General features: G+C 37.1%; 1 protein-coding gene across 3 annotated transcripts in view; it reads left to right on the top strand.

Moving 5' to 3' along the window:
• Iqcb1 (IQ motif containing B1) overlaps positions 1-24,537 on the top strand; it is a 54,137-nt gene extending 29,600 nt beyond the window's left edge. For all 3 annotated transcript variants that reach the window (XM_041673306.1, XM_041673307.1, XM_041673308.1), the window contains 5 exons: positions 5,040-5,182; positions 7,492-7,640; positions 10,370-10,501; positions 22,986-23,142; positions 23,762-24,537. In XM_041673306.1, the coding sequence (XP_041529240.1) occupies positions 5,040-5,182; positions 7,492-7,640; positions 10,370-10,501; positions 22,986-23,142; positions 23,762-23,991 (811 nt within the window). In that variant the 3' untranslated portion in view covers positions 23,992-24,537. The remainder of the gene's footprint in view (positions 1-5,039; positions 5,183-7,491; positions 7,641-10,369; positions 10,502-22,985; positions 23,143-23,761) is intronic.
• The last annotated feature ends 294 nt before the right edge of the window (positions 24,538-24,831 follow it).

Here is a 24,831-nt window from a genome sequence, read left to right as displayed (position 1 = left end):
TTTATATTGAGGTCTTGAATTCATTTGGACTTGAGTTTTGTGCATGGTGATAGATATTGGTCTGTTTTCATTCTTCTACATGTTGCTATTTAGTTATGCCAGCACCACTTTGAAGGCGTAAGTCACAAACAATGCCACACCAATTCGGGGTTATGATTATTAGGGTGGTATTTATTTAAAGGGGAAAAAACTTACAGATCACTGTCCCAGGCAACAGCCCTCTTCGCAACCAGGAAAGGAGTCTAGTCGCAGGCGGAGCAGGAAGTGAAGAGAGAGAGGAGAGGGAAGTGGCCGCTTTTTTAAAGGGAGAGAAACCACGCCCCAGTGGGCTGGTACCTCAGCGGTGATAGGCTGGAGGAGTGGGAGGACCTCCCGCAACACCTCCCCCTTTTGTTTAAATAAGAGAGTTCTAAACCTACTATGAAATTATATACAATAAGTACAAATATCCTATTCTAACTAGCTTAGGTCTTGTATAATAAATAACTTGGCCAAGTCATGAGAGAAAGTAACTACATTTATATAGTCTTCAACCCCATCGAAGATCTGAGAAGGGAAATAATGTTACCTGGGTAATTAGGAAGTTCAGTAAAACTACTTCCAAAACATGCAACAAATTACAGAGACAACTAGCTACCTGGGCAATCACCCAAAGTCACATTAGCAGCGTTGAAGCAACCAACTTTGGCTAAGGCCTAACATAACTGACATACCATTTTCTAAGGCAAGCAACTTTTCAAAACTATCTTACCCTGTCTTGGCAGGATATGACAGTCCTGTTTTATCCATTGATGCATGCTCTGTATCTTTGTCAGTTGTTGAGGTATGGGCATTTCTTTGCCCAAACGCCAGTTCTGCCAAAAAGAAAGGCTCCAGGTGGAGTGTCTTTGGTGCTCAACATTCTCTCGGGAATAGAGTGGTGTTGCCAGGAGCAGTTGTGTCTCACTACCACAAAACTCTGAGTTAGATTAAAGGCCATTTTCTACAGCTCTTTGAAGAAGTTGAAGATTATCTATCTATACTGAGTATAATCTCTATATATCTAAAGAACCTGATTAGTCTATTATAAATGACAAACTTACATGACTATTAGTCTATATAATTCTCAATATCTATCTAACTTAAAGACTAAGACAATAAACGACTGTGAAACAAATGAGGACAATGACCTCCATATATAAACAATGTACAAATATACATTGCAGTAGGTAAATATATATCAATACACAATCATTATATAAGTATCTTAATCAGAGGTAGAAATGTACACTGCAATATGGTAAATATATACAATATATACAATATATATATATATCAATACAATATATGTCAATACATAAAAAATGTTTTAAACAGAGGTAGAAACATGCATGCGTACAATAGTCAATATAATTTAACTTTGTATCAATATACAAGAATCTATACCAATGTATTTGTCTAAAAACAGTAACTCACAATTACAAATCTATTATCCCATCATCCCTCTTTTTTTTTTTTTCAAAATGATCCCTGAGCATATAAAATTCCTCCCCCAACCCTCAATCGTATACTAATTATAATCAACCCCTAAATGATGTCCCTAAACCCAAGGGCAAGTTTTACTGGGAAAGGGGACGTCGTCCTCTAGAATTACTTCCAGCTGTCATGGGGGCGACGTTCTTTCTGGGGGATCCTGCTTGTTGTTTGGGTTTTTATCCTGCCCAGTACCCCGCAACTGTTTAGCCCCAAAGAAAATCACACATAGGTCTCTATAAGTTATAAAGCTGATTGGCCCATTAGCTGTAGCCTCTCACTGGCTATCTCTTACCTCTTGATTAACCCATTTTTCTGATTTATGTTAGCCATGTGGCTCAGTACCTTTTTCAGTGAGGCAGATCACATCCTGCTGCTTCGGTGGTCTGGGCAGGAGTGGGAGGAATCAGTTTCCTCCTTCCCAGAATTCTCCTGTTCTCATTACATCATTTCTACTTCCTGTCTGGTTTTCCTGCCTGTATTTCCTGCCTGGCCAATCAGCGTTTATTTAAAACATGATTGACAGAATACAGACAATTCTCCCGCACCAGTATCCCCTTGATCTCCTTTTGGTGTCTTACTGCTCTAGCTAGGACCTTAACAATTATATTGGATATGGAGACATTAGACAACCTTGTCTTGTTCCTGATTTTAGTGGAATTGCTGGGAGTTTCTCTCCATTTAGTTTAATATTGGTTGTTGGCTTGCTGTATATTGCCTTTATTATGTTTAGGTATGTTCTTATATCCCTGCTCTCTCTAAGACCTTTATCATGAAGGAATGTTGTATTTTTTGGAAAGCTTTTTCTACATCTAATGAGATGATCATGTGGTTTTTATTTTTCAGTTTGTTTATATATATGGTAGACTATGTTGACATATTTTCATATGTTGAACCATCCCTGCATCTCTGGGATGAAGCCGACTTGATCATGGTGGATGATGGTTCTGATGTGTTACACTTTGTTTTAATTCATCCTCTTCTTTATTGTACTTGCCTCCACCTCTGGCTGGTTCTCTCTCTTATCCTGAGTACACATTTTCTTCATCATTTTTTTCTCATGAGCCTCTTTCCAGTTTCATTAAACATATACAATATTCATAAAATTAATTACAGGTTCTGCATATTTGTCAATATGGCCTACTTAGTGATTTCCTGTTCCCTTCATGTTATGCAAATGTCACGGATTCATTTTTCATTGTGGCTGAATAAGACGATTGTAAATATGTACCACCTTTTCTTTATCCTTCCATTTATTGATAAACATTTAGACTGATACCATCTTTGCCATTGTAAATGGTTGCAACAATTAACACGGATATGTAAGCATCTCTATGGTATGTTAACTTGCTCATTTTTTTGAAGCTGTTTTACTTGAGGGTAGTGTTGTTTTATTGAGACAGGGTCTCACTATGTAAACCCCACTGGGTTCAAGCTCCTTTTTTGTTTTTTGAAGTATTTATCTTGTTTTTGCTGCTGGGAGATGTAGTAAATAGGGGCGGCGGGGCTGCATCCCCAGCACCCCAGCCGCCTGCTCGGCTAGCTTATGCCCTGAAATAATTACACGGACACTGTATTCTTTTAGACACTGCTTGGCCCTTTAGCTCTAGCCCTTACTAGCTAATTCTGATATCCCGATCAACCCATCTCTAATAATCTGTGAGCACTGGTCTTACCAGGAAGATTCTAGCCCACGTCCATCCTGGGTCGGAGCTTCATCGCGTGTGTCTGCCCAGGAGCCGGGAGCATGGCGTCTCTCTCTGAGGCATCTGCTCCCGAGAGGAGAGCTGTGGAGTCTGAGCTCACTTCCTCTTCCTCCCAGCATTCTGTTCTGTTTACTCCTCCCACCTATCTTCTAACTAATGAGGGCCAAGCAGTTTCTTTTTATTTAACCAATGACCTTCCTCCATCAGGGAGAGAAGTCATACTCTGGAAGGAGACCTGCAAATTAATTTAAGCAAAGTAAATAGTATTTCTGCTTCTCTTTTTGTTTCTTCCTGGTTTTCCTCTATAGATACCTGAAAGTATTTTAAGTATATATACTATATACTAATATTTGTAATGCTTTACATAGTGACATATAGGAAGTATCAAAGACTGGGTTGCAATGGTCAAGAAGCAATTTGATAAGTATCAGCTGAAAATGTAGACATTATAATTAACTAAAGCATTTTGAACACAAAACTTTACAGCCAGTCATAAAATAGTATATATTTAGTTAACAGTTGAAAAATACCTAATCCTGGGAGTAGACTAGATGGTCAGCAGTGTTAGGATGTCTTTTATCCAGCCTCATGACTTTGAATTCCCAGGACCAGCATAGTGGAAGAAGAAAACTGATTCTTTCAGATGGTCCTCTGGTCACATATGCTCCGTGACTGGCATATGCCCACAAACACAATGCATACATGCACATACAGGCAATAAATAAATATAATAAATTTAACAAAAGGAAAAATAGGGCCTGGTTCCATGGTTCAGTGGTTAAGAGCATTTGCTACTCTTACAGAAGACCTAATTTCCATTCTCCGTACCCATATGTTGGCTCATAACTATCCCTAACTCCAGTTCCAGGGGATAATATACCCTCATCTTACCTCCAAAGATACCAGGCATGCATGTGTTACACATAAAAACATGTAGGCAGATAATGTAAAAAATAAATATTTTTAATTTTTTATATGTGTGTTTTACCTGCATGTATGTCTGTGTACCATATGCATTCCTAGTGTCTGCAGGAGCCAGAAGAGGACATTGGATCTCCTAGACCTGGAGTTGCAACTTATGAGACACAGTATGGGTGCTAGAAATCCAACTTGGGACTTCTGGAAGAACAACTAGTGCTTTTAACTGTGGAGCCGTCTCACCATCCCCCATAAACCTTAAACAAAACAAAACAAACAAAGAAAAGAAAGAAAAAATAAACTTTAAAAGTTAGACATAAGTATATGATGCAGTAAATATCAGTATTGAAAATTTAACATTTTTAAATAATTTATATTTCTATGTAAATACAATTTTTAGCAAATATGTATTCTTGATTTTATTTTCATCTGACAGTATATGTCACTAAATAATTTTTGCAAGTTTTCTATTTCTATTTTCAAAATTAGTAGAATCCCGTCAGTTAAAAGACTAAATATTTATTTATTCAGTCCACTATTGTAGGATATCTTTCAAATTGTTGCCACTGTAATACTATGTTACAATATCCTTGAACATAAGTCTACATATTTGATTATTCAGTAAGAAAATAATTAGAAGTGGAATTGGTTTATCTGCATTTTTGAGCCTTCTTATATGTATTTAAATATTTCTCTGGACTTTGATGATGTAGAGATATTTACTTAAATATCTCTAGAGAAATTTATACATAAGAACAATGTTCTTCACCTACCCCACCAACAAATTATCTTCCAAAACATTTTTTTTTCTATTTGGCTATCCATGAAATCAGGGATTTTATGCATTTGCCGAACATGGCTTATAAAATTGTGTGTAAGGAACCTACCTTTTTTCTTTCACAGATCTAAACGAACAAAGGCATTGTTGGAGCTAAATAGGCAAAAAGAAGAAAAAGACCTCAGATTAAGATTGCAGCTTCAAAGACAGAGAGCCATGAGGCTTTCCCGAGAGTCACGCTTGAGTATGCTTGAAATCGTTCATCCAGGTGAGTACTAGTATCACTTCATAAGTGTAAGAATGTTAAATCTTAAACCAAGTTTTCTGGCAACCTAATAATTTCTTTTCTTTTTTGTATTTGGAATTTTTTGCCCCCCCCCCATAGAGAAATCATATTAAATCTCTGGATTTCAAAAATTATAGCTTTTCTGATTCATACCTATTAAACTTTAAGTTTTTTCCAGATACATGTGTTCAACCTAAAAGTTTATAATTAAAAATAGTTACCAATGACATTAAAAAATTCTTAAAAGAACTTCAAATATTTGTACAGTCTGAACTTTAGTCACTCCCTAGAATAAAATTTGTGACATCTTCTCACCACTTATGACAGACTAAGCTGGATTAATAAGAGCATGCTGGGGTGTGTGTGTGTGTGTGTGTGTGTGTGTGTGTGTGTGGTGTAGTATTTGTGTGTATATGTTCATGTGTGTGTGCATGTATAGTGAGTACAAATGTTTACATGTGGCCAGAAGTCAACATCAGGCGTCTTTCTCTATCCCTGTCCACCTTAATTTTTGAAACAGGATCTTTCCCTGGTCCTTGTAACTCAGCAGTTTAGCAAACTGCCAATGTCTGCTTATCTCTGCCCCATCTTTCCCCAGTACTGGGGTTACAGCCAGGTGCTAGGAATACAAACTTGGTTTCTCATGCTTGCATAGTAAACATTTTATGGTTTTTCATGCTTGCATAGTAAGCATTTTGTCAACTGAGCCATCTCCCTAGGATTTTTTGTTTGTTTGTTTTGTTTTTTTGACAGGATCTCATATATCCTGGGCTGGCTTCAGTATGTAGCTAAAGATGATCTTGAATTTGTTATCCTCTTGCCTCTACCTTCCAAGTTCTTAGATTATTAAGAGTGGATCAGCACACCTGGTTTTATGCCATGCTGAGAATTAAACCCAGAACCTCATCCTAGGGAAGTACTATCAACTCAGCTACATGCGTATCCTCTTACAGTTTTTCCGTCATCCATTTACTTCCTTTTTGTTTTTATTATTCATTCCCAAGAACCTTCAGTAGCCCCCTCTCTTTTACTTTAAATTTATTTTCCAGAATTTGTCGTTTTCCAGTTATTCTCATATTACTCTGCCTGATATGTCCTATCCATAGCTATAATGTCAACTATCAGCAAAATGCTTAGCACTCTTATCCTTGGCTTTCTCTCCATCCTACATTCTCTCTTAAGTTTCTAAGTAGCACTGCCCAGTAGAACATTTTATGTTACCAGTGAAAAGTTCTGTCTACACGAGTCAATACAGTAGCAATAGCTACAAGTAGATATTGAATATTCAAAATGTGGTACTGCACTTGAGAACTTGAATGTTTCATTTTATTTTATTTAAATCCACTCAGTAGCCACATATATGTAATGGCTGCGTTTGTGACCAACTGCCTGTTGGGTAGTGTTCTTTACTATCCACAAATATTCCGAAAACTAAAGTCAGATCTCATTCCCATATTTCCTCTCTATTGATTCCCCATTTCAGGTAATGCACCAAAAGTCTGTTCAGTTTCCCATTCAGCATTCTGACTTTCTCTTTGTCACCCCTCTACAACAGGTCAGCCATTAAATTCTATCAGTTTCTTTTTAATACTTTCTCTCTAAGATACCTGCTTTGTATTAACCACTGGTACTTTGTTCTATAGCTTTTTTCCTGTCATTTTACTTCGGTGAACCTTGAGCTGTATGCTGCTGACCAATTCCAAAAGTCAAAGGAAAGTCATTTGTGTGACAAACCAGAGAGAAGTTTGGAAATACACAGAGTAGATTAATGAGTACATAAACACACTTTTACTTCTCCCCTGCTCCCATGAAATTCTTTCCTACATGAACTTATAATTCTTTTGTCAGACCATTTACAATATTGACCTTTCATCTTTTTCTCATTACTCTGAGGCAAAAATATTATGAGTCCTTTTAGAAATTAACTGCATATTCTAATAAAGCTTTAGTTTCTACAATCAGAACTATAATAAAATAGAAGAGTTTGGCAAATTAGTGAATAGTGTTGAAAAAATTAAAAACTATAAAATTGTTGGGGGGTGGTGGCATACATCTTTAATCCCAGCACTCAGGAGGCAGAGGCAGGTGGATCTCTGTGAGCTTAATCAAGGCCAGACTGGTCTACAAAAGTTGAGTTCCAGAACAGCCAGGGCTGTTAACACAGAGAAACCTTGTCTTGAAAACAAACAAACAAAAAACCTTGTAAATTTGTCATTACTACTGTTGTCCTAATTTCAGAGCTTGAGAAAACATAGTTGAATATGTTATAATAATGTCTATCATCTCTTTAGGTCAACTGGAGAAGTACAATAGGGAAATGGAAGAGAAGTCAGCATTGACTATCCAGAAACATTGGAGAGGATACAGGGAAAGGAAGAACTTCCGCCAACAGAGGCCAGCTCTCACAGAGTATAAAGCAGCTGTTACACTTCAAAGAGCAGTGAGTCTGCTGTAGTATACAAAGTTTTACATAAAGAAACAAACAAGTGTCCAAAATTGACTTTGCTGTTTACCAAATATAAACCCATGATCAACCACTTAGCTTTTGGGACCTTAGTTTCTTTATAAGAACCTAGGGTTAGAAGTATAGCTCAGTGGTTAAGTACTTACTTTCTTAGCATGTGTAAGACTGTAGGCTTAATTCCTAGCAACATATATTTAAAAATATATAGTAATAATAACAACCTACTTGCTTCTTCTCAAGCTGATTTAGACTTTAAGTTCTTAGCACTGTCTGCATTTTCTAGATTGAAACCTTGTTATTATTTTTCTCTCTTATTTGAACTACAGGTTTCTCAATAGGGAACTAATAAGCCTTCTATACTGGTATCAGCTCTCAGTGAGCTTGAGTTGAATGGATACTTATTCTATCTTTTTTATTTTGTTATATTCATCAGATGACATACATGAGGATTCTGAAGTCTGTAAATTATAAAAATCCTATGCGAATGTATCATATTTTATTAAAATAATCAAGTTACATGGAAAGTATTGGCTATTATTTAGAACATTATAACTCTTGAATTGTAGAATGATATCCTTAAATGGTAATTTTCCTGGGGATTATGTGTAGTAAATAATATCTGGGGAAAGCATGCACAAGGTTTTTTCATTTAGTAATCTTTTCCCTCTTTAAGCTTCTATTAAGATTTCAAGTCTTTTTTATTTTATTTTATTTTTTTGGTTTTTCAAACTGGGTTTACTCTGTAGCTTTGAAGCCTGTCCTGGAACTAGCTCTTGTAGACCAGGCTGGCCTCGAACTCACAGAGATATACCAAGTACTGAGATTAAAGGCATGCGCCACCACCACCTGGCAAGATTTCAAATCTTAAAAGCATGTTACTTAATCATCTTTTTGTAGATTTTGCTGTTAATTCTCATTTCTTACCATGATAAATTTCGAACACTGAATGTGGATTAATATTTATAGAGATGTTTTAACTTATTTTTTTAATTATATGTGAGCATGTTTGTATAGGTGTGTGGATTTGAATTGCCAATACCCACTGAAGTCGGAAGCATCCCAGTGCCTGGAGCCAGAGTTATAGGTAGTTGTGAGCCAACAGACATAAATGTTGGGAGCAAAACCTAGGTTTTTTTTTTTACAAGAGCAGTTTGTGCTTGTAACTGCTAAGCTGTCTCTCCTATGAAGGTATTTCTGAACCAGTAGAATAAATACTAGGGAAATGTGCAGAGTGATCTGTCTCGTCCTCCTCCCTGTGTTATATATGTAACGAACAGTTCTGTACCGTCCTGAATTATATACATACTTCTGATATTTACCCTGAGCTAAGGGTAGCTCATTTATGACCAGGTTGGAGATACTTCTTTTGAAAGAAATTTGCCTTCTTTGTGATGCTTCTACTTCATAGTTGCCCCTTCTGTTCAAACTCCTCCCAGCCATACAATCAGGTGGACCCTGATAGAGTTGATGTACTAACTTGCTTGATTTAAATGAATGTAGTATTTTGTAAAAGACTCTCTGAGATAATCTAGCTCATGTGCATTCCCTAGAGAAGTAGCGATGCTTATGGCAAAATTGTTTGGTGATTTCATACTTTCCATTAATAACCAAGGAAAAAGACTAATTACATTTGCCTCATGCCTGCTCAATCTAAAAAAAAAAAAAAAAAAAAAATTGTTAAAATCAGAACACAAGAAGCCAAGGACAATGGCACTGGATTTTGATTCTACTGCATGGACAGGCTTTGTGGGAGCCTAGTCTGTTTGGATGCTCACCTTCCTGGACCTGGGGGGAGCAGGGAGGACCTTGGACTTCCCATAGGGTAGGGAACCCTGACTGCTCCTTGGACTGGAGAGGGTGGGGGAGGGGGAGTGGGGGGAGGGGAGGAAAGTGGGAGGAGGGGAGGAGGTGGAAATTTTCAATTAAAAAAAAAACAAAAAAAAGAAAAAGAATGGACTAAAGTTAGCAAAATGGAAACAGAACTAAGAGGATTATTATTATTACTATTATTATTAGTTTTGACTTTTCAAGAGAGGGTTTTTCCATGTAGCCTTGGCTGTCCTGGAACCCACGCTGTAGACTAGATGGCCCCAAACTCAAGAGAGATCTGCCTGCCTTCATTGTGAGCGCTGGAATTAAGACTTGTGCCACCAACCCCCTCACCCCCCCCCCCATCCCCAGTGGGGATTACTTTCAAAGAAGGAAAAGAAAAAAAAGAGGAAAGAAAAGGAAAAGTACTAGAGGTAGTTTGAACAGGACAGTGGCCATTAAAGGGCACATTGTACCATATTTTTAAATAATCATTTTTTAAGATACACTGTAGGGAGGTCTTGGTTGTTCAGTCCACAAGCTAGGTAAGCACATGTGGCTGTAGAACATGTGCACATGCCTAGTCCAAACTGAAATGCACTTAAGTATATATAACTACCAGGATTTGAGAGCTTACTAATGTAATTAACATGTTCTTAGTGTTTCTACTGCTATGATAAAACACCATGACCAAAACAACTTAGGAAGAAAGGGATTTATTTCATCTTACACTTTCAGGTTACATCACCGAGGGAGGGAAGTCATAGCAGGAACTCAAAGGCAGAAACTAGAGCAGAGGTTGTAGAAGAATGCTACTTACTGGCTTAATGGTTGTAGATTAAGATAGCTATTAAGGAACCAGAACTCAAGCTCTTTTTCTCTCTACCTCACTCTAGGTTCTTAAATTCCTAGCAAGGTGCCGTAAGAAAAATAAACTATTTGCCCCTTGGCATGGACTCCAAGAACTCACCGATGAACGCAGAGCTGAACTGAAGCAACAAGTGGATGACTATATCAGAAGACATCCGGTATGTATGTTTCTATGCTGAAGAACATGTTTCATTAATCCATCGCATGTTATTCACCACCAAAGCAGCGTTGCATATATGTGTATGCATATTGACTGTTAGATGCAAGGTAGTTCCATAGAGCTAGTGAAATTGAACTCTTCTTACAGTTACAGGACCAAAAGGTATAATTGATAGTAAATGGAAACTGAACTTAAAAATGGGTTACTTCCCAAGGACAAGGGCAAGGGGTTTTGATCCTACGTAATGTGCTGGCTTTGCGGGAGCCTAGCCAGTTTGGATATTCACCTTCCTAGATATGGACGGAGGGGGGAGGACCTAGGACTTACCACAGGGCAGGGAACCCTGACTGCTCTTTGGACTGGAGAGGGAGGGGGAAAGGAGTGGGGGGAGGGGGAGAAGGGTGGGAGGAGGGGGAGAAGGGTGGGAGGAGGGGGGAGGGAAATGGGAGGCTGGGAGGAGGTGGAAACTTGTTTTTTTTTTCTCATTTTCTCAATAAAAAAAAAAATGGGTTACTTCCTGTACTTTGTCAATGAAACTTGTATGTTGTTTCTTTTATAAGAGCACAGTAAAATCTTGTCTGCTTTGAATCTTCTAATACGAATCTGTATTGTCAATCAACGAATATTCATCCTATCCTCCATATGCTCAAACACATGTATAAGAACTTGTATTTACTAGTCTGTTAATGAGCCTCCAAGACCTAGTAAGTTGTAAACTTTGATGACCTGCCTTTTTGATTTTATTACTGTATTGCTACTGACACCTTTTCCCCAACAAAAACACCCATATGTCTGACTTTGTGTGAGCACAGTGTAACAAAGCGGGTGCTACCTGCTTCTTCGCTATCAGTTCCTGATCTTACAAACCTGCACATCTTTGAAGGTCTTTTCTCTTTTTTGTTTAGAATGACTCAGCATTCCTGTCATTTTTAATTCCCTGTATGTCCCCAGATCATCTCTACTTTTTTGTCTCCCATGTTTCCAAACTGTCAAATTTTATGGAGAAAGTGATAATTTATACTTATTTGAATGAACCATTCTTAGTATATCAAAGTACTGCTTTTGTTTTTTTAGGATTGTGCTATAATGCTGCTTGCATCTGAATGCATGTTTTTTTTTCCTTCCCTTTCTCCTTTCTTCTCCCCTCCTTATACAAACACAAATTTCTACAATATAAAGACTTTAGATGACTAATATTAGAAGTTTGATATAATACTTTTAGGTAACCCTACCATTTATCATTTTATTCTTCCAGAGCCTGACCTTTACAAAATGAAAAGCAGAATACATTCGTATCTGTGACCATATGTGAACCTAGTAACCACTAGAGCAGAGCAATGATAAAAAATAAATTGGATAACAATATTTAGTCTTACCTATATAAGAGATTTTCCTCATTGTTTAAATCTCTATAAAATATCACTGATTCTTGTCATATGCACTACATTGTTAATACCCTCAGTGTTATGGGATGTTTAACCTTTATGCCAGCTACTCATTTCTATTATTGTAAGACTAAAATGGATATAGGTTATAGCTAAATGGATAGTCATGTTAGTGTTTTAACTAATTTTTTTATTTGTTTGTTTATTGTCTGGGGTCATAAGCCAATTTGTAGTCAGTTCGCTCTTTCCACCATGTAGGTTATTAACATCAAACTCAGATCATCAGGCTTGGCAGTAGACAGGAGCCTTTACTCACTGAGCCATCTCACACTGAAAACTTTTCATTTTCTAAAATAAGCTTTTGGTTTTAGTTGCTGGTTCTTGTTTTGAACAATGTAATAATTTATAATATAGTCTTTGTAGCATACTAAAAAGTAAAATACATGGCAACAATAACATAAAAGAATGACAGAACTTAGAAAAAGTTCTTATCTGTCTGAGGGTCTTTAGGAAAGAACTGAACTTTTTCTATCTGAGGGGAATAAAAAATCACATGCTTTCTGATTGTAACCTCTTTTTCTACCTCTTGAAAAATCTCTCTCCTATACACATTTCTTCTCTCTACTCTGCTACATTTCTCCATATAGAGCTATATCTCGCTTCGACATTATTTTTTCATTCACACACACACACACACACACACACCCATTCTTCACTCATTCATTCACTCACCTACTCACCTTCTTCAGCTGTCCAAACTCTGGACAATTATGAGTTGCATATACACAGTTTAGCCCATTCTAATAACATGTAATAAGTCATACAGTTTCAGGCTAGGGAGGTCACATTGACTATAACCATGACATTGCTTGGCCATACAGGTGGGAGGCACAGCATGTCTGCACATAGCCTAAGGGACATAATGGAGAGTGACATTGATATTTAGGACCTTAGCAATAAACAGTTAGTAACTGAACCTTGAGCCTTATATCATAAACCAAGGCCAGGAGTACGTGCAGAAAATCAAGCCGGGCGGTGGTGGTGCATGCCTTTAATCCCAGCACTTGGGAGGCAGAGGCAGGCGGATCTCTGTGAGTTCGAGACCAGCCTGGTCTACAAGAGCTAGTTCCAGGACAGGCTCCAAAACCACAGAGAAACCCTGTCTTGAAAAAAAAAATCAATTGCTGCAGGGTGGTATGTCTTAATGTTATCAACCTGACTTTGGTTTAGTAGACAGACACCTGGGAACTTGCCCTTGTGCATATTTTGCAGGGGCATCTAGTCTATTTTGAAACTGTTCTGAAGTCTAAAATCAGCTAAATATGTAAAAGGCTGTCCTTATAATTGAGAACATTGTAATTTTTATATGTCAGTCTGAGTATGAAAAATATCTTAGTATTATTTTTATTCATCAAAATTATACAGATTAAGTAGAAATCATCTTCCTGACCATCTATAACTATATGTGTGCCCAGTAGATGGAGTATATATATATGAGAAAAATTACAGAGTAGCCAGTTTTCGGAGTCTGTGCCCCTGCAAGCCTTGCTTGAATGGGGTTCTTCCATCTGAGGATTACTCATCTGGTGGGTCAAATATCAATTGCCATCTGCTGTATATTCTTGTGGCCTCTAGTTAAGCCAGTGCTACCTGCAGCTCTTAGTAGTCTTCCTTGATCAAACCTGATTTTCTTTAACTCAGAATGAGTCTACAGAATCTCACTTCATGTGGAAATAAAAGCATAATTTCTCTCCCAGAGTAACATATCTTTTGACATAAATTGTGAAGTAAAGGTGTTTTCAAAATATATAGGTTGGTTGAATCTAGCAGTTTTCATAATCGGTGTCTCGTAGCAGCCAAAAAATTTAAAGACAACACAATAACATACAGTATCCAAACTCTCTGTGTATTTTCTATCTTTATGTGGTTTATTATATTTTTTATTACTCTTATTTCTTTTTAAAGAAATTTTTCTACCCTTTTTCCTTTCTCTCCCAAGCTTTTGTAACCTGTTTAGAGGTTTTATTTCATTTGATTCTGTCTTTACTGTGTATCTGTAATATTTTCTATCTGCATGAGCAAAAACCTTAACCCACCATGAAGTATGCTGGCAGAGCTCTCAAGCCCACAGGCAGCAACTTGGAAAAGTCTCTATGTACTGTGGCCCATGTATGAGACTGCAGAACCCACCAGGCCACTTAAATCATGGCAGTTGGTGGCCATTTCCATCTTGCAGGTAGCATCTCTTCCTTGACATTGGTGTGAGACTGTGAGACAAAGAAGCTGCAACTGGCTCTGTTTTTGTGTATTTAGAACCTTTTGTAAAGCATTTTTAGACCTTTGTATCCATGCTGGACTGTGGGAACCATTTGTAGGTGGGAGTTTTCCTGGCTGACTTCTTTTTTGATGACACACTTATTCCTATCATTTTCCTAGTTTGGTTGTACCACCTATAATTCTTGCTTGGTTACTGAACAACCAGCTTTTTATTAACTCAATCTTAGTAGCAAATCTTTACAATGTACAAAATCATTATCCCACAGCACAGTTGCAGATCTTTATATAGAAAAGTGAACTTCAATCCAAATTCCATACCATGTACAAAGTTTAACCCAAGATGTATCCTAAATATAATTAAGTACATGACCTCAAACTATAAAACTTCTAGAAGAAAATATGGTAAAAATTGTTAAATTGAATTAGTCAGTGATTTTTCAAATACTTCAGGAGTCAAAAGAAGAAAATTAATGAATGTCATCAAAATTTAAAACATGTGCTCTATAGATCTGTTAAGATAATGAAAGAAAAACAGATTAGGGAAATATCTTTGCCGATCATTTATCTGTATACTAATCCATAGAAAGAGATTTTAAAACTCAATAAGAAAACATGTGATCTATTTATAAGTAGCCTGAAGACTTGAAAAGACAAATCTTTTAAAGAAAATATACAAGTAACAAACACAGGAGAAAGTGCATCAACACTCATTTGAGGAAATACAAATTAAAACCACAGTGAGGAAATCCACACTGAATGTCTAGAATGGCTAGAATCTAAAAGATCAAATCACCAAGTGTTGGCAAGTTAATAGAAGAAATGTGATTGCTCAGATTCTCTTAAGAATGTAAAAATAATTTGATAGTTTCTTAAATGTATGTAGCAGACTGGAGAGAGTTGAGAGGTTAAAAGTGTACTGCTCCTTCAATGGACCTGAGTTAGGGTCCTCACACCTACATTGAGCAGCGCTCAACCACCAGGAACTCCAGCTCCAGTGGAACTGACATACTTGTCTGGTCACCGTGGACACCCACACACTTGTGTGTACACAAACACACATACGAACAAACAAAAAGAAATCTTTAAAAACATATAAAATACTAGCATATGCAAACTACTGCATATATCCAGCACTGCAAAAATAAAGCCACAAAACCTAAGAATAACCATTTTAGCAATAGTTACATGTCCAGTGACATGAAGTACATTTACTTTGTTGTGTCACCATTCATCATTAGATTGTTTTCTTCTTTTAATTTTAAACAATTTTGATTAAATAGCATACTTACTTCCTCCTTAAATCCTAAAAACTATCCATGTGTGTGTGAATTTGATTAAGTACTTAATATGAAGTCATACAGTATCCTTTGTGTACAATTATTTCACTTAGTATAGTGTCTTTAAAACTTATTCAGGGTGTAGCTTGTGTCTGAACTTTTTTCTTAAAATTTGAATAAAATTCCACTGGGCATATTCTGGAGGCAGAGAGAGGTAGATAGATCTCTGGGAGTTTGAGGCCTGACTGAGCTATATAATGAAACTGTCTCAAAAAAATATTTTTGATAGCATTCCATGGTAGGTGTGCTGCATATTTTACTTAAACAATAGTATAGTGTTCAAGGGTTTTGTAGTGCGTGTGTGTATGTGCGTGTGTATTTTGTTTTTGTTTTGGAGGGGGATGCATTTCTTGGTTTGCCTTTTTGACATGAGACAGAATCTCTGAAGGACAAACTGCTGTAGAGCTCATTGTGTAACTTTGAGGATGACCTTGAACTTTTGGTCCTCTTGCCTTCCCCTCCCAAGTGCTGGCATTACAGGTATTCACTGCTATCCTGTACAGCTTTATGTGGTGTTAGAGATTAAACCCAGGAACTCTGCGTGTGAGGCAAGCACTCTACTGACTGAGTTTTGTCCCCAGCCCAGTTTTTTGTTGTTGTTTTAAATATAGCTAATAAATGTGACTTGTTATTTCATTATATTTTAGATTTGCATTTCTATAATGATTAGTGATTTTCAGTACATTGTCATTTATTTATTTACCATTTACATAATTATAGTCAAGACTTTTGACCATATAAAATCAGTTTTCTTTTTTGTTGATAAGCTGTTTGAGTTCTCTGTATACTGGTCCTTTTCTGATAAATGATTTGGAAATGTTTTTTCTATTCAGTAGAATAGTGTCCTTTGATACACCAAAAATCTTCTGATGATATTATTGTTGCATTCACACCTGTGTCTACCAGACCTCCAATGACGTCATTTATTTGTATTTTTAATTTTAGTCTTTGTTCATTTATAGAAGTTTGCCAAAATACCTGCTTTATGGTTTCTCCTGAATTTTTTGCTCTTTAACTCTTCTATTATCCAGAGCAGTATAGTTTCTCACAGTAGGCATTAGTTTCTTTAATTGCTCTGCAAAGGAGTTTCCTCTACAATGGCAGGAAATGACTGAACCAGATTTGGTATAGTAGCCTGCAAGAGGCCCCTCACAGAGTTTCCCCTAACAGCAAAGGATTACCTTGAATATCTCTTGTTGATCTATGTTCATTAGTCCAATGCCTGCTTTTACCACACCTTCTGCATAATCCAGAATGGAGGGACATTCTGAATAGATTAGGCTTAGAAAGAATATGTTTCTAGGAATGCCCTGTTTACAATCCCTCTTAAGGCAACTTTTCTAATTATTTTTTCCTCAAACCTCTGGAAATCACCTCTCCAAGTATCATCATGGTCATGAGATTCAATATTAATTTTATCTCGGATTCATTCCTTAAAGGTGCTGACTGTGCCTTTAAAAATCTGATTATGCTTTTGCATTGAGAATTAGCATTTTCAAAAGCCAGAGATTCATTGTTGTTTGTCTAGCTTCTGAATTCAGTATTATTCTATTTACTACTGATGTCAGTCTTTGTAAGACATCTATGAAGGTTTCTTTTGGGTCCTGTATAACTTTGGATTCAATCTTCTTTCCTACTCCTTCAATTCTGTCCCAAGCACTCAAAACTGCTGCACTGCATAAAGCCAGAATGTGACCACAATATAGAGATTGCCTTTCTAGAGAAGCATAATTTCCTTCTCTAAGAATTTGATCTTGGGAGATTTCCATACCTCTTGCTTTACTCCGTTTTCAATAGTCTTAGCTTATTCTCTGAACCAGCTACTCATTGTAATTGTGGACCAGGCTCTAAAACAGCTTTAACCAACTCTGTCCAGTCATTAGGGATAATTCTATTATAAACTGACCACAAGTTTAACATTTGCTTCATAAAAGGTGAATACATGCCATATGAGATTATTGCTTCTTGAATCTCCTTAAATCTAATATTAACACAGGAGTCCATTCAGCTCTTACTCTATCATTTGGCAATTCCTGTATGGTGGATATATTAAGGTTGGTTGTTTAAAAACTTTACTCTGTTCTCTCTATTCTTGTAGTGCTACACTGAAATTGGTTCTTCATTAAATTCCTTTGTCTGTGATGTGTTTAAGTTTTTCTAAGACCTGTATCTTAGCACTCAGATTAATCAACATTTTTAGTGATAGAACAAAAATGGTAAAGCTGATATGTACAATTACATAAATCCCATCTAAATCCCATAGCCTCTCATAATCATTTCATTTTCATATTGCGCAGTGTATTATAATACAGAGAAACAAATCCCTCCAATGTAATGATGTTTACCATTTTTTTTAATGTGGGAAAAATTCTTAACTAATTTCTCTCTTTAAGAATTCCCAGTTAGCCAGGCAGTGGTGTCACACGCCTTTAATCCCAGCACTAGGGAGGCAGAGGCAGGCAGATATCTGTGAGTTTGAGGCCAGATTGGTCTGCAAGAACTCCAGGACATACTCCAAAGCTACAGAGAAACCCTGCCTCAAAAAAAATAAAAAATAATAATAATAAATTCCCAATTGTCTTACTAAATCCTCCCATGATATTGATGAAGATGTGAGGCTCATTGCTACTACATAGAATAGGCCTGACTGGATTTTAAGGCAGCTACCTAGTTTGGCAGCAGCCCGAGAAGAGGGTTCAGGGAGAACCTGCCAGGAGAGAAAAAAGAAGTCCTAGCTGGTAGGGCAGTGACGCCAGCTGTGTGTTGCTCTGGCCTTTGCCAGTGACTGTAAAGCCACAGGCAAATGGCTTTTTCATGAATTTGTACCCCAAACATTGGGTGACAAATAGAGCACAAATAATAAAAAACCAAAGGCAGATATTGGGGTTCAACCTAAATATCAGAAAAGCAAAGCAGCCAGCCACTGACTCTTACCTCCACCATAGACTTAAAATAGATGATCTTGCCTCCAGGAATCCTCAGATCGAGACTGAGACTAAGACCTGTCTCCTCCTATCTTATATTCCTCTCTAGTGCTAGGATAAAGGCATGCACCACCACTACCTGGCCTCTCTGGCTATCTAATGTGGCTACTGGGATTAAAGGTGTGTACTACCACTGTCTGGCCTGTATGACTGACTAAAGTGGATGCTTTTCACTGATCTTTAGGCAAGCTTTATTTGATGTGGGACTCCTCTCTCAGTGTATGCTGTGAATGCTTTATTACCATTTGTTACTAAAGAAGCTAATTCGGCCAATGACAGGGCAGAATATAGCGAGGCTGGAAGAGATAATAGATAGTATGCAGAGTCCTTGAGACGCCATGTAGCTGCCAATGTATACCGATGCTAGACCCTTACCAGCATGGATCTACATAAGACTAAAAAAAACTTTTTAAGGGGGGGGGGCTTCTAGACACACAAAATGGGAGTCAATTGGATCTTCTTGGTAGCCACGTTTTTTCAAATAGGCTCTGTTTGCTGGCAGTGAACAGAGGTATGGCTCCTTTTAAGAGAAGGCTTCCTGAGTCAGCATTAGCAGCAAAAACTGTGGGGCTCCTTTAAGAGTCAAATTTCTGGTTTGTGCTGACAACATGAACTCTGGCTATTTTGGGAGGTCCTGTACTTAAATGTTTAAATGGGGTTTCTGAGCAGAGTGCTCCAGATTGATTAATAACAACATAGGCTAGCTGTGCCCATGGAACTAGGGTGGTGAGCATGGCTTGCAGAGGCGGTGAATTTAGCATTTTGAATTGGATGGAACAAACAGGCAGGCCCACAGAGTTGATCCTAGCCACGCCCACTTAGCATTAAGAAAAAAGCACTCCTTTCAGAAAATGATTACAGATATACAAAATAGATATAAAAGACCGCTAAACGAGACACAGTGTGTTTTTAAAAAATAATTAGGTTTGGGAGAGAGAGGAAAAAGTATAGACAGTTATAAAAAGAAGTAGTTTAAAAAATAAAACGAAGTCTTTAAAGAGACAGTAAAAGTAATATAAAAGAGTACAGACAGACAGATTAAAGGAGGAAAATTGATTTTTAATAAGCCACATAAAGATGGAATATCCACAAAGTCTGGATTAAGTATATTATTGTGTTTTCTTTGAATTTTTTGACTGCAGAGAGACATTTGATTCTGGGGGCTATTAGGTTAAACCAACATAAAGGTATCTTGACTTCAAAATTTTCCTTTGGAAAAGAGTTTGTTTTTGTTTCCACAGAAGAACCTATGAATTCCTTTCAGGCTAATGTGGTTTGCTGGAACAAGACCCCCAGATAGGTCTCAGTGAACCCCCAAAAATACTTGGGCCAATAAACAGCAGGAAGCAGTTTGAGGAAACAGCACCCAAATCCCAAAACGATTGTTTATAAATGTTTATTTTCATTTTAAAAGGGTTGGTTATAAATGATTAATGATCAGTTTCTAAAAATGAAATAAGGGGGATATGATATAGAGATGAATAATTTTCATTGGCATGTATATAGGTCTTTTGATAAAATTTAAGGTTGATTTTGTTATACTATATATATTTCTGCTCTTACTTAAGGTATGTTTATACAGCTCTTTAGAAAATATTATATATGCTTAAAATTACAGATTAATAGTCATTTATAATAGTCAAACTTGTAGTCATATTAGCTAGGTTTTCTAGATATAAAGAGATATATTTCAGTTAGATAATCTTCAACACTTCAAAGACCTACAGAATATGGCATTTAAAATGTAAGAATTTAGACTTTTCTTGACAATGAGACATGTCTGCTTCTGACAGCACCAATTACTTCAGAGAAGTTAATGGGCACTAAAGAAACTCATTTTGAAGTTTGCCTTCTATGTGACAAGGCTAGCCATTTGGAGCAAGAAACTGTTCTTACCTGGACTGCTTGATGGTATGTCATATGAACTGGACATGCAGGATCCACAGAGAAGTAACTACTGAAATTCCTGAAAGATGGAATTCAGGGTTTCTGCTTCACACCATTATAAGGTAGAACAGATCTTCAGATTTCCTGCTTCATGGAAAAGTGTGCTGGATACTATGGGCTTGTAGGCTAAAGATGGATGACCCAACGTTACAGAAGAACTTTAGATGACTGTCCAGGCAGCAAGATGTCTGTCAATTCTAGAGTTTTGGAAGTTGCTTACAATTTGCTTCCTGTTTACTTAGGTAATACTATATCCTTCTGGGGTCTATGATAGAACTGAAGACTAAATAGTTACAGTTTTCCTTAGTTATGATGAAAGATAAATTATGTGAAACTTTAGACTCACAAAATATATTGTAACTGTAATTCTTGCTTGATACCTGTTTTGTTATATATAATTTTGTTTTGTTGAAGATAAAACTTTCCTTTTTATTTAGACAGAAAAGCGGAGATGATGTGGGATTCCCCTCTGTATGTTGTAAATATGTTTTATTAATATTGATTAGTAAAGAAGCTACTTCAGCCTATGTCAAGGCAAAATATAGAAGGGCTATAGAGAGATAGTATGTGGAGTCAAGGAGATGCCATGTAGCTACCAAAGGAGACAGATTTCAGACTTTACCAGTAAGCCACAGCCTCGTGGTGATACACAAATTAATAGAAATGGATTAAGTTAAGATGTAAGAGTTAAGCCGGGTGGTGGTGGCGCATGCCTTTAATCCCAGCACTTGGGAGGCAGAAGCAGGCGGATCTCTGTGAGTTCGAGGCCAGCCTGGTCTACAAGAGCTAGCTCCAGGACAGGAACCAAAAAAGCTACGAGAAACCCTGTCTCGAAAAAAAAAAAATGTAATAGTTAGGTAATAAGAAGCCTGAACTAATAGGCCAAGCAGTGTTGTAATTAATATTGTTTCTTGTGATTATTTGGGTCTGGGTGGCTGGGAATGAAAGAGCAGTCACCATTTACATTTATTTATTAAAACACAAATAATATACTACTATAGTTAGTAGTTCTACAGTATCCTCTTAAGAACTATTGTTAAACCTCTTTTTATAAAATTGTTAATTCTTCCATATAATCTCTGCATATCCTTGTGCATACTCTTAACCACTTCTAGTTACTTACACTCTCTAATACAATGTTAAGACTGTGTAAATTGTTCTTTGACTATACTTTTTAGGAAATAATGACAAGAAAAGTTTGTATATATTTGAATTCAGCATAGATGCAATATTTCTAATACTTTGATTCAGGCGAATATGAGTGTAGATCTCACAGATCTGGAAAGATGAGTGTAATTCTGATAAATACACCAGGTATTTTTTTTTTTAAAGATATATAATGTATACAGTGTTCTGCCTGCATGCCAGAAGAGGGCACCAGATCTCAGTATAGATGGTTGTGAACCACCATGTGGTTGCTAGGAATTGAAGTCAGGACCTCTGGAAGAGCAGCCAGTACTCTTAACCCCTGAGCCATCTCTCCAGCCCCCTGGTTTGTTATATTTTAAATGTTTCTTTGGACAGATTTTAGTGCACTTTGATAAGATTTGTAACTGAAAGGTAAGTTCCCAACTGGACCAGGACTACATAAATATTTGAGAAAGTTGTGGTATCAGAAATTTTATCAGCTATAAGACTAGGATTGTTTAATTGTTCAAATTGTCACTTAACTTCCCCTTAAATTATCTGAATAATCTAAAGGATAGGTTCTTTTAGCAGATTTCTGTTTTTCATTCTGTGAAATCAGGACCAGTTATAATATTATGATATAGATGCATTTAGAGTAGGGATGGATAAGAAGTAAAATAGTATTTCAAATGGGATTCAAACAAAAGGAATTGGTTTTGTTCCTCTTCTATATAATGTACTTTTCATTATTGTCTCCTAATATCAATGTCTTTGTAGAAATGATGCTTGGAAACATACCAAAGAGAAACTTGGGGCCTAGAGAGAGAGCTCAGTGGTTTAGAACCCTTGTTTCTCTACAGACTCCAGGTTCATTTCCTAGCACCAACTTGGAGACCCACAACCCTCTATAACTCCAGTGTCAGGGTGATCTTAACACCCTCTTCTAACCTCTGAGGGCACAGCATATACACATGGTGCATGTGCTTACGTACAGACTCAACACTCATACATATAACTCTAAGAGAAAATAAGTTAATTTAAAAAAAAACTTGCCTACCTACATTGTTATATAAAATCAGGGTTTGGGAAGTTGTTATTTAAATTCTGACTGGTTGGTTTGGTGGCTACATTTTTGTTTATGTTATGGGTTGGTTTGTTTGCTTATTTGTCTTTTAGGTTTTTTGAGAAAAAGTATCACCATGGCCCTGAACTCATGATTGACATGCCTCTGCCTCTGCATGGAGATTACAGGCTTGACTATACCCAACTAAAGCTACAAATTTATAGACAGTTTAATACTTGCAGTAGATTCTATAGATAAAACAAGAGACTGCTATGAATTCTAGAAGCTCTGCTCTGTGGTTAGGTAAAGCATATTTTGATCTATCTGTCCTCATGACAAGTTTTCTGCCATGTGTTTTCAGGACTTTCAGATGTCAGAAGTGGCCAGCAGAGAGCTCCACGCACAAGCACAAGAACGACTTCAGCACTATTTTATGGGAAGGGCCATAGAAGATAGAGCTCAGCAGCACAGAGAAGCTCTGATGGCTCAGATCAGCACCAATATTGAACAGTTGATGAGTATGCTCTGCTTCCTTCTGTTTTATAGAAGGAATAACCCATGCAAGAGATGTGACATCCAAAATCTGTAGAAGGATGATGCCGCACACAAATAGTCTTTATCCCAGCCCTCAGAAAATCTTACATCATCCCAGTTTTCAATGATATGTACTCTGTAGTTTCTGTTTGTGCTTGTTTATAAACTCGGATATTTCAGCTTTATCAAAATTACTAATTTCAAAGATGTTGTGTCCTACTAGCCACATTCTGTGCTGTAGTCCCCAAAGCCTTCTTTTAATTTTTCCATATTTTAGAAGACAATGACAGTAGTTACAGTACAGCACACTTATAGAACATTTATAACTTTTAATAACATGCCTTTACCAAAGTTTCCATCTTTAGCTAACAAAATTTATTCTTTTGTTTTAAGCCTGGAAGTTGCCAAGGGTTTGGGGTTGTTGCTGCCACTCACAACTGCAACTTTTGGCTAGAAACCTTCCTTCATAGTTAGCAGTGACAACACATTCAGAGTTGAAACCCTGTCCTGTTCCTGACTGTACATGGGCCCCAGGTGTGCTGTTTCTAGGCTGCTGCTTGCCTGGCACACTTCTACTAACCGTTTACTTTCTGTTTGCTGTAGAGGCACCAAGTCTGAAGGAGGCAGAAGGAAAGGAACCTGAGCATTTCCTAAGTAGATCTAGGCCCGTGGCAGCCAAGGCCAAACAGGCCCATCTCACCACCCTGAAGCACATACAAGCACCTTGGTGGAAGAAGCTTGGAGAAGAACCAGGTGATGAGATTGATGTTCCAAAGGATGATTTTAATATAGAATTAGGAACTCTATTTATTGGTGGAACAAAACCCCCCTAGAAGAGGATAACTGTGAAATTAGCAATCTTACTTTTTAGGAGATTGCTAGTTTTGCCTCTGGCATACTGGTAGAGCTACCAGTGGCTTTCCAGAGGATGTTCTTCATGTAACACTTGGAAGCAACAAACAGAGCATTGGCTACCTCGGTCCAAGTTCTTTCCCCTTTCTGTATACCCTGTCTCTCTTTATTCCCAAGCAGATTTGTGGGCTTTATTGTGGGACAGATATCAGTGTGAAATTCTATTGTTGACATGAAATATGAAATTTCTTTCATTTCTGTTTTCTCACTAAAGGTTGTTTTTTTTTTTTAAATAAATATTGTGTTTCTGAAAAACCTGTCAGGATTACTTCAACTTTTCACATTTGTTATTCAGAATTTCCATTATTATTATTACTACCGTTGTATTTTTTACCTTGACAAAGTTTAGAAAAAGGCAGTCAGTTAAAGGACATTTCATTATCTAAAAAAAAAACAGAGAAGCAGCAGAGGGAAACAGTAGGTTATAGTTTATATATTGTAGTAAAAATAATGTATTTTAAAATTATTTTTATGTGCATCAGTGTTTTGTCAGCATGTGTGTCTGTGTGAGGGTGCTGGATTCCTTGGAACCAGAGTTACAAAAGTTTGTGAGCTGCCATGTGGATGTTGTGAACTGAAATTGGGTCCTTTGGAAGAGCAGCCATTCTTAATCACTAATTGTCTCTCTAGTCCCTCCCCTCCCCCCCAAATAATGCATTTTTTAAAGCTGAGTCTCACTATGTAGCTCTAGCTAGCCTTTAATTCACAAGACCAGGCTGGCCTATACTCACAGAGTTCTACCTGCATCTGCCTCCCAATAC

This window comes from Microtus oregoni, unplaced genomic scaffold, assembly GCF_018167655.1.
Source record: "Microtus oregoni isolate MIOR12 unplaced genomic scaffold, Mior012 000023F_ref0000262, whole genome shotgun sequence".
Classification (NCBI taxonomy): Eukaryota; Metazoa; Chordata; class Mammalia; order Rodentia; family Cricetidae; genus Microtus; species Microtus oregoni.
The sequence above is the reverse complement of the archived record's forward strand: the minus strand, read 5'-3'. Positions and strand labels throughout refer to the sequence as shown.